The sequence below is a fragment of the Vespula pensylvanica genome, chromosome 6 (genome assembly GCF_014466175.1).
Source record: "Vespula pensylvanica isolate Volc-1 chromosome 6, ASM1446617v1, whole genome shotgun sequence".
NCBI classification, from domain to species: domain Eukaryota; kingdom Metazoa; phylum Arthropoda; class Insecta; order Hymenoptera; family Vespidae; genus Vespula; species Vespula pensylvanica.
Genome location: NC_057690.1, coordinates 6,425,934 through 6,441,265, shown reverse-complemented (window position 1 = coordinate 6,441,265; position 15,332 = coordinate 6,425,934). Strand labels below are relative to the sequence as shown.

General features: G+C 29.7%; 5 protein-coding genes and 1 long non-coding RNA gene across 7 annotated transcripts; 3 read left to right on the top strand and 3 right to left on the bottom strand.

Annotated features, from left to right (window-relative positions):
* Positions 1 to 71: 71 nt before the first annotated feature.
* LOC122630030 (myosin regulatory light chain LC-2, mantle muscle-like) lies at positions 72 to 1,370 on the top strand. Its single transcript, XM_043814050.1, has 5 exons — positions 72 to 203; positions 294 to 548; positions 625 to 791; positions 899 to 991; positions 1,064 to 1,370. The coding sequence occupies exons 1-5, from the start codon at positions 150 to 152 to the stop codon at positions 1,254 to 1,256; spliced, it is 762 nt and encodes a 253-aa protein (XP_043669985.1). The 5' UTR covers positions 72 to 149; the 3' UTR covers positions 1,257 to 1,370.
* A 20-nt stretch (positions 1,371 to 1,390) lies between these two features.
* LOC122630031 (pyridoxal phosphate homeostasis protein) lies at positions 1,391 to 5,744 on the bottom strand. The gene is made up of 5 exons (XM_043814051.1): positions 5,707 to 5,744; positions 5,334 to 5,433; positions 2,339 to 2,696; positions 1,625 to 1,866; positions 1,391 to 1,558 (listed from the first exon to the last, which is right to left on the bottom strand). The coding sequence occupies exons 2-5, from the start codon at positions 5,403 to 5,405 to the stop codon at positions 1,484 to 1,486; spliced, it is 747 nt and encodes a 248-aa protein (XP_043669986.1). The 5' UTR covers positions 5,406 to 5,433; positions 5,707 to 5,744; the 3' UTR covers positions 1,391 to 1,483.
* LOC122630026 (signal recognition particle 54 kDa protein) lies at positions 2,891 to 4,688 on the bottom strand. The gene has a single exon (XM_043814044.1). The coding sequence runs from the start codon at positions 4,686 to 4,688 to the stop codon at positions 3,168 to 3,170; it is 1,521 nt and encodes a 506-aa protein (XP_043669979.1). The 3' UTR covers positions 2,891 to 3,167.
* On the top strand, positions 5,433 to 8,478 carry LOC122630029 (protein spindle-F). Of its 2 annotated transcripts, XM_043814047.1 has the most exons (7): positions 5,433 to 5,773; positions 6,001 to 6,254; positions 6,352 to 6,628; positions 6,701 to 6,965; positions 7,050 to 7,141; positions 7,243 to 7,435; positions 7,522 to 8,478. In XM_043814047.1, the coding sequence occupies exons 3-7, from the start codon at positions 6,401 to 6,403 to the stop codon at positions 7,812 to 7,814; spliced, it is 1,071 nt and encodes a 356-aa protein (XP_043669982.1). In that variant the 5' UTR covers positions 5,433 to 5,773; positions 6,001 to 6,254; positions 6,352 to 6,400; the 3' UTR covers positions 7,815 to 8,478. The 2 variants fall into 2 exon arrangements, with proteins under 2 accessions (XP_043669982.1, XP_043669984.1); XM_043814049.1 differs by lacking the exons at positions 5,433 to 5,773; positions 6,001 to 6,254 and having other exon boundaries at positions 6,293 to 6,628.
* On the bottom strand, positions 7,560 to 9,348 carry LOC122630033 (39S ribosomal protein L32, mitochondrial). Its single transcript, XM_043814053.1, has 4 exons — positions 9,167 to 9,348; positions 8,745 to 8,996; positions 8,520 to 8,659; positions 7,560 to 8,402 (listed from the first exon to the last, which is right to left on the bottom strand). Exons 1-4 carry the CDS (start codon positions 9,255 to 9,257, stop codon positions 8,283 to 8,285), a joined length of 603 nt encoding a protein of 200 aa, XP_043669988.1. The 5' UTR covers positions 9,258 to 9,348; the 3' UTR covers positions 7,560 to 8,282.
* A 1,993-nt stretch (positions 9,349 to 11,341) lies between these two features.
* Positions 11,342 to 12,621, top strand: LOC122629966. Its single transcript, XR_006327382.1, has 3 exons — positions 11,342 to 11,394; positions 11,803 to 11,875; positions 12,568 to 12,621. It is a non-coding gene; the product is annotated as an uncharacterized LOC122629966 (long non-coding RNA).
* Positions 12,622 to 15,332: the final 2,711 nt, after the last annotated feature.

Below are 15,332 nucleotides of genomic sequence, written 5' to 3'. Positions count from 1 at the left end.
CGCGGCCTGCTAATTTCTGGACAGTATGAAAATACGATAATATAGATTAATTAATAGTTATTATACATCTTGTCGATTATTAAAGTTTTTGTGCCATCAAAATAGTCGTTTGAGCATAATTTAATCCAGCATAGAAAAAAAAAATAAAAATGCCTGATTCTGAGAAGGAAGAAAATAATAAAGAGAATCAAGAAAGAAAAGTGGTACAAATATTACTTCTCAACTATATATGTTAGATCAGTGAAATAACCGCGTATTAATCATATAAAAAAATGTTCAAATGTTATCTTTAGAAAAAGAAAAAATCATCCAAGGTAGCTGAAGGACAATTGAAGGAGAGTGTTAAAGAATCAGTAGAAGAGAAGAAAAAGGAAAAGGAAAAAGAAAAAGAAAAATCTAATACAGAAAGTGTAAAAACAGAAAATTTACAAGATAATATTCCCGTGGAGAAATCGAAGATTTTCAATGCTGTTTCAATACCCAAAGAAGTAAAGATTAAAAATGAAGTAGGAAAAAGTGATCTGATCAAATTGTCAGAGTTAAAAGAAGTAACTTATTTAATTTGTTCTAATTTTAAGTCTTTTTTTTTTGTAACAATTGCATACGGATTGTGTATTTTTTCAGGCATTTCAATTATTTGACTTTAATTGCGACGGTATCATTGATTTAGAAGACTTAAAATTTACTTTCATAACCATGGGCCAACCCGACGTATCTGAAGAGCAATTACAACGTATGCTATCAGAAATACCGACTCCGATTGACTTCGATGCGTTTATTACACTTTTTGGGTGAGTTAAGCAATATTATATAATGTAAAAAATCATATGAAGAAACAAGATTAACTTTCTGTGTGTGTGTTTATGTATGTATATATACACATACAATTTATTAATAGACAAAAAGTTAGTGAAATGGACCCTGAAGAAGTTATTACTGCTGCACTATCAACTTGGGATATGAAAAACATCGGAATGATTCCAGAAAACAAGTGATGAGTCTTAAAAATAAAAAAAAAATTAATACAATGAAAATAAATTATATTGTTTTTTTCTTTTTTTAGGATACGAGATGATCTTCAAAAATTTGGTGACAAATTTACAATTAAGGAAATTGATCGTGCCTTAGAGGAAGCACCAATTTATTTGCAAGATGGTAATGCAATGATAGATTATATTAAATTTAGTAACAATATCTGTGGTTTTCAAAATCTGGCCGAAGCTAGACAATACCAGAAAAATTTAGAAAATGTTTAGAAAACATAGTTCTGATATTCGCTAATATTATGTAGAATCAAATGGTAGTTACGAAGATATTTTGTGTATCCAAGCTCTGGAAATACAATTTCGTTTATCGCAAAATAAGAAAAACAGTAATTACATTACATGACTATTTCAATATATTAAGTATATTTTATAAACAAAAATCTTCTCTTTCATTATAGTAATCAATTATATATTTTACATATTATTAATAATAAGTACTATTGAGCACCCTTCTTCGGTCTCTCGCCAAATATAGCAGTACCCACCCTTACATTTGTACTTCCAAGTAATACCTATAAAAAATTTAATTAACTTGCCTGATTTATATTTCGTGTAGATAAAATGTTTCATAAATTTACCGCGTGTTCATAATCGGTAGACATCCCCATTGAAAGTTCCACTTTTTTTATATCAAGTTCTAATTCTTTACATAGATCTTCTCTACATTTTTTCAAGCATAGAAAATCTGGATTTGGGCCGTTTGAAGTATCGTATCCGTAAATACCTATTGTCATAAGACCAGTAAATTCCAATTGCTTACAGTTATCCATAATATGCTTCACAAGTTCTGATACTTCTTCTACTTTGCAACCACTTTTTGCTAAAAACATTAAACTTCATAAATACAGTTATACACGCTTCAATGGAATATGAATGTTATTTTTATTGTTACAACATGATTAACATAAATAAATTTCTATATCACTATTATAAAAAACATTAATTAATATTTTTTTTAGTACAACCGAATTTAAATATCAGTAATAAAAAATCAAAATGAATATAAACATTAACCAACCATATTATATGCCTGTGAAATATTAGAATATATAAAGTAACACATAGTAAAGTATAAGAAAAAGAAATATATAAATAATGTGATTAAGCAATAATATTTTATTATAAATTAAGCATATTATATTGCAATTGTACAAGATAATTGGAATAGAATGAAATATGTTTAAATTGTTAACTATTACTATAATATATGGAGAAGATAAAATGGAAATTATTCTTAGATTTAGTTGTAATAATGGAATATGATGAGTACAATATAAAATATTTTATTGTACCTTCTTCTTCACTTGTATTGACTTGTACCATAATTTTCAATTGTGAGTTATTTTTATTTACTTTTGAAAATGCATTATCAATTGCAGTTGCAAGTTGCTTGTTATCAACAGTTTCAATGATATATAAATTTGGCAAACTTATAATTTTGTTCACTTTATTTTTTTGTAAATGTCCAATAAAATGCCATCGAATATCTTTGCATTTGTCAATGATAGATGTATCATATGCTTTTTCTTTCAATTCATTAACATAATTCTCTCCAAAATGTCTTTGACCAGCCTCATAAGCAGCAACAATCAACTCTGGAGGCTTTAATTTGCTTACAGCTACTAAACGAGGTTCAAAATAGGTATATTCCTGGGAAAACAAATTAAGATTTTTTATTTTCTTTATAAAGATATATTCGTTAATAAATAATAAACTTGCATACATGAAATGCGAGGTCAATATGGAACTACTATTAACATTACTTGAATAAAATACTTCATTAATACGATGACATTACAACTATTTTCATAAAAAAGGATCATAAGAAAGGATGTATAAAACACTTTCCCTGTGGTATCTAATTTATTGCATGTACATTAAAACATTTATTGTGTCAAATTAATATGCAAATTAATAGTTTATTTAAAATGGTACATCAGTGACTTTTCACTCGATGTTAATTCTGCACAATCTCAAGGCTCGTAAAATATATTCAGAATATATTTGTAGTACGATCCTTTTTTCAGTACTGTTGATGGCAATTTAAATTCTTCGACATTTTCTTGATGGCTGTGTACGGCAGTACGTCATGGCAGTAGCTGCACTGCCTGCATCATTCTTTCAAGATTTACCACCAAAACCTCCCATTAAATTACCCAATCCACCCGCTGCTCCCTGTTGCAATTGCTTCATGATATTCTGAAGGCCTGGCATACCACCCATTTGTTGCAAGACACGTGGATCCATCATTTTTGCCATTTGATGATTCAATTTTGCCATTTGTGTTGGATTAACATTTTTAGCCATATCACCTGCTTTGAATAAGCCTTTGATACCACCCATTTTTTTCACAACAGCTGCAAATTTTGTATACTGAGTTATTAAGTCTTTTACTTCTTTTTCTGTTATGCCAGCACCTTGTGCTACTCTCACAATTCTTCCTGGTTGTTTACTAAATAATTTGGCACCATCTCTGCTATCTAATTCTGCATCATTCATACTATCCATAATAGTCATAAGTCTCTTTAACCTGGCCATTGATTCTTGCTCAGTTCCTTTTGACATAAAATCTTGACTAAATCCAGGAATCATTCCCATTAATTGTGAGAATGGTCCCATTTTCATGATATTTTGAAATTGTTCATACATATCTCTTAAAGTAAATTGACCATGTTTAATTTTTTCAAGTAATTCTTCATTATCATCTAAATTTAATTCATTTACTTTATCAATAAGTCCTTCTATATCTCCCATACCTAATAGCTTGCTAATAAATGGTTTTGTTTTGAATGGTTCCAAATCATCTATATGTTCTCCCGTTCCAACGAATATTACAGGACTTTGTGTTGCTGCAACAGCAGACAAAGCACCTCCACCTTTCGCATGACCATCTAATTTTGTTATGATTATAGAACCAACATTTACACGTTCTTTGAATGCTTTAGCTTGAGCTTCGCATGCTTGACCTATTGTTGCATCCATTACAAATATTATGTTATCCGGTTGAACAGCATTAGCAACCTGTAACATCTCTTCAAATAATGATTCTTCTTGCTTATGTCTCCCACTGGTATCAACAATAATAATTTCATAGCCTTCTTTCTTAAACATTTCTACACCTTCTTGAGCAATAGCCACAGGATCCACTTCTGTATAACTGCCGTAAAATGGTATTCTTGCTTTTGTAGCATTTTGTTTTATTTGATCATATGCACCTGCACGGAATGTATCAGCACAGACTAAACATGCTTTCCAATTTTTCTTTAAATAATGGTAAGCCAGTTTGGTGCAAGTTGTTGTTTTACCCGCTCCTTGCAAGCCAACAAACATGATCACATTGGGACGGCCTTTCACAGGTTGATATGCTTTAACACCAGGATCTATTAATTTCACCAATTCTTTGAAAACAGCACTTTGTATCATACGCCGCTTATTAAGACCTCCAGCCATATCATCAAAATCAATAACAGTGCGAACATTCTCTCTTAATTTCTTGACTAACCTAATATTTACATCAGCTTCAAGCAATGCTGCACATATTTCCTTCAGCATAGAATTTAATACTTCCTCATTTATTACGGTCGCATTGCTAAGCGACCGCAAAGCCGACGTAATTTTACGTCCTAGGTCGGCTAAGACCATTTTCGTTTATTTATTTTCACTCTTCAATACGAATATTCTTGTTTAGTGGTTAGAAAATTGACGTTGAAAAAATATGTCAAGATTATTCCAACTTGGCCAACACGACATGACGACACATCCGGTTAGTCATTGATTATACAATAAGTAAGACTCTCACGATACTTCAATTTTTGTAGTAAAATGATTTAAATGCCGATTTGTATTTTGTGAATATCTGAGAATGTGTAAACCCGTTATGTGAAACCTTTGTGCTCTACTTTGTTCGTATTTTGCTTTAATGATTATCATTCACAATCGCCATGATACATCTGTGTGACCACAACAAAAAATACATACAATGTTCATAACCTCTGATATGAAAAAAAAATACATATGCACACGCATAAAATATTTATAAAATAATGGAAAGTATCGTGCCGACCTAACAAAACACAACTTTTTTTATAGAATTGTAAAGAATACGTTTGTATGTATGTGCATATGACGTAAACCAAGGACAATGGATTTGATTTAAATAAATGACTTGAATTTAAAGTTAATGTTATATTTTTACGAAAAAACATAGCAGTGGTCATATACGTATTCTTCCCACTTTTTTTACGCTTTTTCGCCTTTTATCTGTTTAACAACAAAATGGCGACATACCGGTTCTCGTTTAGCAGATGCAGCGATGATTTTGTCACGAACTGATTTCAGACCTTCAACCACGTCTTCCATTTTGTACTTTTTAATATGATTAACAACTCTAAAAGTAATAAAAAATTCTCAAAATTATGCGATTGAATCAGTTCGTTGATATATATTATTTAATTCATTATTTAGTTAACAATGATTCAAACTACTTTTAGAATATTATCTATATAGTTTACAAGTAAAGTGTGAAAGATAATGTATAATATTTTAAATAGTTGGAGACTGATATTACCATATTATGAAAAGACGAAAATTTTTGAATATAAAAATAATACTTCATAAAATAAGTACCTTCAAATGCATTAAAAACTCTTCTATTACTTACATTCGAATTTATCGCTTTTATGAATTAGGAAGACGAGTAAACGCAATCTGAGCGAACCTAAGCGAACGTAAGTGAAACTAAGAGAACGTGAGCGAACCTATCGATAGCGGGAGAGAACTAAAATTTTTATTCTGTTCCACATATTTGGTTTCCTTGATAAGTTTCCGTAAAACATCGTAAAAAACATGATATTGCAAAATTTCATATGATAAATGGCTTGAATTAGATTATTTTTATCATTGCACTTGGCAATATATGTAGCTGACAGTCATATAAGTTTTGATATGTCAACAGAGAGAATCATTAATTCGTATTACTAATGCTACAACGAGCTGTAACATATCGATGCTATGACAGCGTGAAAATTAATCTTGACGGATGATAACAATGTTTAAAAGTTTAGTTAATGTCATTCATCTGACGTATGCATCTAAGTATCCAACTAAGTGAAATATTCAGTGATTATTCTATTGCTACGAATGATAGAATATTATAAAAATATATCTAAAGAGTTTTAAAATAAAAAAACGCAAGACCTGTCATCAAAGGAAAAAGTAAGGCTATTGAAAATTGTACAAATTGTAACACAAAGCGTAATACGAATTTGTCTTGATATAAATTAATCCTTAAAAATTAATCTTCGAGCTGCTGTGTAAATTTTAATGCGATTTAGAACACAACGATAAATACTATCATGAATATAATGGATATGAAAGAAAATCCTGAAAATGATAATTTTGGATCTTATCATGCTTTGTTGATCGCATTCAAAACCATGAAAGAACGTTGTCAACAATTACAAACTAGATTAGCTGCTGTAGAAGAAGAAAATTTATGTTTAAGGCTGGAATGTGGAAACGACAGATCTACTGCAATTGTAAAAGTCAATAGTAATGACAAAGCTGTCATTCAAACTTTACAAGTACGTATTGTATCTCCTAGCATTTGTATATATATCAAATTGTCTGTTTTCATATATTAGCATATTTTACAGGAAAAAGTAGAGAATCTTAAAAAACAAAAATCACAATTAACTCATCATGTCTTTATGGTTGCTGCAGAAAATCGTCATTTATGGAACAGACTAATTAGATTATCAAAAGCCAATAAGTCTTTAGAAATGCATTTCACAAAAATTTCTGATGCATTAAAACAGCATCCTTCTACTCAACCATTCGATATAATGTCACATAGTTTTTGTAATATTCCATCTCCTATTAAACAAGAAACAAATAAGTGTATATTGGGTATAGATAATGGTATGTATAAAAACGTATAATTTAAGCTAATTTAAAATAAAATATTCTTTAAACAACATTAAAAACAATAAAAAATATATATAGGTGACAAGGAACAAAGTTTGGAAGAAATATCACTTAAACTAATCAACAGTATTATGTTGGAAAAATCAGACCTTGAACAGCAGTATGCAGAGGTAAATATGAAGTGTTCTTTTTTAAGGCATTAACTTAAGAATATAATTAATTATCAAGAATATTTATCATATAAAAATAATATAATAATTTTATGTATTAGATGGTAGAATTACAGAACAATGCTGATTTAAATTTACAAAATATTGGTTTCACTTACCCAGAAGATTCTGATACAGACTCATTAGAACAATTAAAGCAACATGATGTAAGATTATCACAAACGAAGGATGCCTTATTAGCACAACAAAACAGATTGAAAAGAGCTATACAGAATATGAAAAAAATTAAAAGAGGTATATAAATTCACATATATAAATAACATCTTTTTAATTATCTTTCAAAGTATCATTTTATAAGCTAACATATAATATTTTTATAGGAGGAATGTGTAATGGTTGTCGTAAAAATGCGAATAAAAAAGTTGTGCATATAGGAATACAATTTAATTCAGGTGACATTTTTCAAGAACATGGTTCGACACAAACAAGTTTACCACCTATAAGTTTATCTTTAGAAAAATGTGCTGCTGAAAATTCAGATACTAATGATAAAATTTGTCCATTATGTGGATCTTTTTATGGAAAGTCTATTCCATTTGCAGAATTTCATGAACATGTTTTAAGTCATTTTACAAAAGACACATCTGTAGATGGGTTTGAACTTATACATTAATCCTATGTACAGAAAAGTGATGAAAAGTAATTCTATAAAATTTGTTGTCAATTTATTAATGCAGTCTAAGTTACTGTTGATAAGTACAAGATAGTAAGATATGTAAATAATTGATAACTTTCAAAGATCTATTTGCCTTATTTATAACATTGTTCTCAATCAGTGAATTCTATAAAATGTTAATATATTATTGCATCAATTATACAGAATGGATAGCCAACAAATATTTTACTATAGATTATATATTTGTATCTTGCATAATGCTGAATATAGAAATTATTTACAAATATACTACTTATTTTCACAATAAAAATATTTCTAGATCAAATCAAATAACACATTGACATTACAAAGATATTACAAATTGTTTATGAAAATTAGATTTCTGTAATGATTAAAATAGCATTAAAAAAAAAAGGGATACAATAGATGTCCAAACAACTTTTTTTGAAAATAGTCTAAATTGTTTTAAGCAAGTTGTGGAGGTTTTATATCCTTACTATCAGAAGGTTCAACCGTAGATGGTTCAAGAAGATTTTTATGAAACCATTCAGGTCGTTTCTTTGGCATCTCTATTACTTTTTGGTTCTAAATAAAAAAATTAATGGTACAAATCAAATTTTAAAATAATGTAAAATAAACATATTTGTTATATTAGTATAAACCTAAAATACTTATTATATAGTCAAATAATTATTGAAGTACCTTCCAGAATTCTTCTGTCTTGTTATTTTCTCCTTCATAAATAACAATAACATCTTCTTCAACTGCACTTAATCCTAATTTTTGTTGAATGACATCTTGCATCTCTTTTGTTTCTATTTTTACTTTTTCATAACAATATCCTAAGTAATAATGTATATGTACTTTTAAGTATTTATGTACTTTAAATTAAAATTAAAAAATTTAATACTGAATTCAACTAATCACCGCATAAAAGCCCAGCTTCGTGATGACTACCACAATTAGGACACATCAAAAGATTAGTTTTTGGAACAGGTGGTTTCCAGTTATATTTTGGAATTCCAAATCTTCTACTCATACGTTTTTCAATGGTACGTCTTACTGTTGGAACTCCCCATAAAAATCCATCTCCAATAATGTCTTTTAGAGAAAATCGACTACGATTGTTTACATTACATGGAAGATTTAAGCCATTACAATCTATTGCATATAATGCTTCTAAAGAAATTAAAGAAAATTGATAAGAAAGATGATAATGTTTTTGATCATTAAAGAGCAGATATTATAATGTAGCTTATGTAATAATTTACCTTTCTCTTTATATAAGTATATACATGCACATATAAAAGTAAATATTAACCTAAAATATCGAAGAAATTTTTATTTACCTGGAGGAAATTTACGATTAAAAATTATGTTCAACGCTTGTTCAATTTTTCGGAAAGCAGAAGTTAATCTTCTTACCATAGAAACTGCCATTATGTAAAAATTCTATGACGAATTTAATTAAGTTTATTTATTACCTCGTGCTCGAAACGCGAATGACTTTAGCGATACCGTATGGACAAAATATGAACTACAAACGCAATAGAGAAACACTATTGTTTATTACATTTGATAAAAGCAAGAAAAAACCATATAATGAATTATACATCTCTGAAGATAAATTAATTGAAAAATATCTGTTGTACAAATTTTATACCTTTTATTTCTAGTTCAATTTATCCAAATGTACGTGTCGCATGAATCTGATATGTGTGGCGAGAACTTACATTAGGTATCTTAAAAAAAAATAATTGTTTATTGTTTCAATTAAAACAATTGATAACAATCTTCGAACATATTTTTCTTGCATTAACTTTTCGTTATTACTTGTACCGATGGCATTCTCTGAGAATTTTTAATTTCATTCGTCGGAATGCAAAGTCACGAAACAGAAAAGAAATAAAAGAATAGAAAAGTTTTCTGTGCGTTTTCTTAAAAAACTAACTTAGAATTTTGATATATTTTGATATATTCAACTTATTTATTCGAAGAAGGTCAGTCTCCACTTACAAATAGCGAATCATTTTACTCGACAGCACATAAACAGACTACTAAACGATCGGTCTTTTATTCGTTTTTAGAAATCAAACGAAGTTCATTACCGTAGAACTTTCTTCGAAAGAAAGCCGAAGCGTACGCGTATGTTGAAACTGTAGAACCCAAAAGAAAATCAAGAGAGAATAAGATACAATGGATATTGAAAACAAGAGATGTACATCTCAAAGATCGTCCATCCGATCAAAACCAAAATACGAAAATCGAACTCGACTTTTCGGTACTGAAAAGAGATATGTCGTATGTTTATATTACACAAGATCAATGATTCAGAGGTTAGAACTTTTAAATATTAAAATTATTTTGTTTCTCGTATGTTATGATCTTTGTGTTATTGAACGAATGTATTATTGTTTGAATATTATTTTTTTGTATTCCGCAAACATTAAAAACTGTTTAAATAATTGAAAAATTATGGAAAATATTAATTTCTGTGCTTTCGTCTTTGAAAGATAGATTTTCGATGTTCATTCGTCGGAATACAAAACTAATTTGAAATTCTTACGTAGCTATATAGTAAATGTATGTAAACAAATGAAAAAGTATTGGTTTGTACTTATCTTTGTATTGAAAATACGAATTTTTCTAAAAAGTTATGTATACAGCGTGTCGATTTACGTAGGTTAGTAGTATTCACAGATTGGAAACAATGTCCTTTATCATTATGCTCGATTCCATGTATTTGTGTGAATGTGTACAACATCTGTGTGATAACACGAGAGAAAATATTTTTGTATGTATATTCTGCGATTAAATACAGATATTTTTGCAAAGAATGATATTGGTCAATGTGCTAATACTTACAGATCAGTGATGTTCGAAAATCTAGATTAAATCTTTTTTTTTTTCTTACCTTATTCCGATCAATTTCTTGTTCGTTGCAGCTTCCGCTGCTTTTTCTAAAGCCAATTATTTACATATGTATCATTTCTTCTTCGTTCCTTTTTTTTCGATTCTCAATCATGTACAATTATTATCGACAGATACTAATCTATCGATACATTACTTCGGTCATAAATTACGTAATTATTCGATATGTGTAAATAAATATTTAAAGAAGTATTATTTTTTTCATGTGTTTATAAAATATATATGTATTCATATATACAGATATATATATACGCATAAATACATCCATGGAATTATTTTGATTTAACAATAGCTCATTTCGCGCGTAATATATAAAGCATAAGGATAATCTAGGTACTTGTGATACAAGTGCGTATTTATTTAACGTTTCTATATCTTTAGAAAATATAATTGTTTCATTAGAAAATTATTGTCTATGTTTAAAATTCGAATTATTTACATTTGTTATCCATATCGTATTATTTAAGCACTTATATTATATTTTTTATTATTTTTAATTGAAAGAAATAATATTTGATTTGACTAGGATAGTACCTGTGATGACGTAATAAAACAACGGACGGGGTCCACTTCTCATCCTTACCAGTAGTCTGGTCGCCATCATAGACGCAGTGACAAGTGTACTCGGTGCTCCGCATAATTACAGGTAATTAGAATATTTTTTTCTAACATACACCCTTTTCCAATATATCAATCGATAGCTAATCACGCGATTTGTAAGAGGCCGCATTCGCAAGTCGAGACATCATCGCGTTTAAAAGATATTCGCGAAAATAAAATCGGCCTCTCGTAGATCGCTCAAGGAGCTATTGCGTCATACTTTTTCTTCAATTTTCCTGCTTTATTTTCATAATATCGATACTTCTCTCACTTTTTAACGATATTTTAATCAATCATTTTGCGTTAATAGTTGTCATCGATTGATATTTTGTATTAAATTCGAGCTTCATATACGATTATATATATGCATCTACACATACACACATACACACACACACCTTACTCGTGTATACGCACAATTGACTCATATAATAATACGATCTTATTTTTCCAGATTTCCAAGAATTTCACGAGGTAGAATACAGAGCATTGAATACACCAATTTATACATCTCTTCGATACGATGGGTAAGTCTATCTCATTTTAATAACAAAGACATAATAGAAAGTAAAGCGAATAGAAAGAAATAGGTATATACGACATGGAGATCGTATTACTCTGTTGTATATATATATTTTCAAGAAATTCGCCGACTAAGATCAAAACAAAAACAGTCGAGCGTCGGACTCTCTAAAGGTCAGAGGAAAGATCTTTACTCTTGTATAATATTTGGACGAGTACAGATCTACGAAAGTACTAATTTCGTTTTAATTATGTATTTTATTATGGAAAATTTTTATTCTAACTTTATTACGATTATTTTAATATTATAGAAATTTTATTATTTCGTATGATGCTATAGGAATTCGTATACTTTTTAGGTTATTTTTCATCGAATTTACTCTTGCAGCTATTATTTCATTTTAGAATTATTACATATTATTACATTTTTATTAACAATAATTATTAACAATTAATTTATTAACAATAACATAATTTATTACATTTTTATTAACAATTAGGTCTCTATATGAAGTTACCTCCAAATGTGAGAGCAATTGATATTGTTTGAGTTTGTATCTCAAGATACGAAGCAAGCACAATCGAGCAAATAACTGCATATTTTAATACATTTCAAACTTTCGATAATTTCTTGAATAATTGATACAGTTTCTTGAACTCTGGTACAAATTAATTTGTTTCTATTTTTCTGTTTCAGAACTTTATTGCGATCGCGCGCGTAGCAATGAAATAATCGAGTGTTCGTGTCGCTAAAATCAAAATATCGCGAAGTAGAAGCAGTGTTTGTTCGTACGCGTTTCGCGGTTTAAACAATAAATGTTTTTACATGGACTGCGTGCAATGCAGTCGTTAGAATCAGTGTTTGTTCGCGAAGTACTTTACTTTTTTAACAGTCGCACAGACCGTATTTATAAAAACAGAGTAGCTTTTCACGAAATAAATTCAGTGACCGTCCGTCAATAAATAACTATCGCGAATTAGAATCAGTGCATCATTGAAGAGGATCTCAACCAACTTCGATGTCGACCTACCTCATTTTCAACCAACTACAAATCATCCATCCTCAATTTCGACCTAAATCGCGGACGAGTGTTTTGGAGCCATCGCAGAACTTCTTAAGTAGTGAGTATATAAAATTAAAGTCCCTCCAGTGCTCGATCATGCCGAGGATGAAAGGTCCGAATCGGCAAGAGTCACTGGTTGTAATTTTTTTAAATAAATTATTGACGAGCGCGACCGTGAGTAATTCCTTTTTTGGATTTACTCGCGAGTGGTACATTTTTATTTGTTTATATGTTTTATTATTTATATCTATCGTGCATGCTTATTTTTATTAGCTCAGGATAGGGTCTTCTTGTTTCATCGGTTGGATTAATTAATAGTGCAATTAATAAGTACTTTTTTATTCGTGTTTGTCCGCGATATTAGTAATGAAATCGGATATTAATTTATCCGATTTCGTCAAAAAAGTATGTAATATGATCTATGTTATATACATTGCTTCGTACTTGATATATTTAATCGCGATTTATCTCGATGTATCGATGTATATGAACAAAGAAAAAAAAAAAAAGAACAAGAAGACAAACGCGACGGATAGATTCTGGAAAACGAGTGGTAAATCAAGATTTAATTTGTTAATTAGAACAGCCACTTGCTAAAAGGAATCGTCCGAGGTTTTTTGATTATTCTTTCATACAAAATTAAATAAATATTCAATTAATTTTTTTGATAAAAGTCTCAATAGTCATTGTTTTTGAAAGAAAAAAGTCGAGTAGAGTAATTGCCAAAGAAACAAAGAGACTTGTAGAGTCATAGCCCGTAGGACCTAGAATAAGTTAATCAATTTTTAGATCAGGATTTTCAGCTTTTAACAAACTAATTCCCGTTTCTCCTCCCCATGCTTTCTGCGTTCTCATCTATACGTATGCCCAGGTGTTATACGTATAGGTGAGAAACAGTTGGTGTGGGTTTAGTTTTAAATACCCCTTATTGGCGGCTGTCATTGCGTTAGTGATTGCGCACGATGTACTTTTCGCTTGTGTGATCGTGTTAGGTAGTGAAATAGTACATCGTTTCGCGATAATTTTTAAATAATTATATATCTTACATATCTGATATATTATCATTAATATCGTTTTGCATAGTAGAGTTACCACATTTTGTGGAAATATGGAAATACTCGTATATTACTAGTATGTTGATATACTGGTATGTATTAGTATTCTTTGCTTTAATCATTTACGCAATAATCATTAGCCATGACAGTCGATTACAGCAATTGGTACGTACTCCCTAATTTATAAATCATACGCGTTTGAGCTAGGGTGTCGGAGGTGCCCCGGGGTATACTCTCTAGTTTAGGCTTTTGCACCCTGGCGGTATGTGAGAGAATCGTGGAGTGTGTGTGTTGGTGTGAATGCTTTGCTATTTTTTAAATATAGGTTATAGGCAGGCAGGTAGCATACCATTTTCTGTGTGATTGTGTTTTTAATTTTAAGCAGGTAGGACCGGATGATATATTTCCACTCAGGAATGGAAAGTATCGTCTTCGGAAATAATGCAAAGTTTCAGCCAATTTTAATATTTTTAATATTTTTCAATTTCAATTTTTTTCCATATTTTGCTGACACTTTGTATTGCGTGATATATTATTATCAAACAGTTTGAAAGTCTTTGCATTTGTTTAGAAATTCATTTTTTTCGAATTGCTAAAGGCTTTTGAATATGTTCGATAATTAGTATTAAGTATATTAACTCTTCGCTGATTAATTAATTTATTATATAGATATTTTATTAATTTATTATATAGATATATACATATATAAAGATATATCACAGATTTCATAGTTTTATAATTTTTATTATTTTTTATACACCAAAGTGCGAAGAGTTAGTATTCTAGGTTCATCGATTAGAATAAATATCTGCTGGGGCATTCGAGTAAATGTGCCTGTGTTAATCTGCACGGTCAATGGATTCTTCGAGTCCATTGATTGTCCACAGGCTAGGATATTTCGCGGGATATATAATACTTTTATTTTTATTTTTTTTATTTTTTAAATATTTATAAAATATGAAATAACACGTAGTCAAGGATATGTGTCAGATAACATCGAATCGTCGTTCAAACTGTTGTACTTACTGATTTTGATATATTACTACAGCTATGTCATTGGATTAGAAACGAAGATTTACATAAAAATTTCTACTTTTTGTCGTTGACAAAAAGGAAGAATTAATTATGTAAATAAGATTAGGGACTCGGTGTTAGGTTTTCAAGAACAGGGACGTTTTTATTCTGTACCATAGCCCGGAGTATTATGTTGATTTCTTTAATTACACAGTTAGAACGATGGATGCTTTTTGGTGCATAAACTTTTCTTGCGTCGCGAGTAGGGAATGCCCTTAAAAAGCAGTGATTAGGGCACGAAGCAAAGAAGAGGCTATATGCCGAAGAGG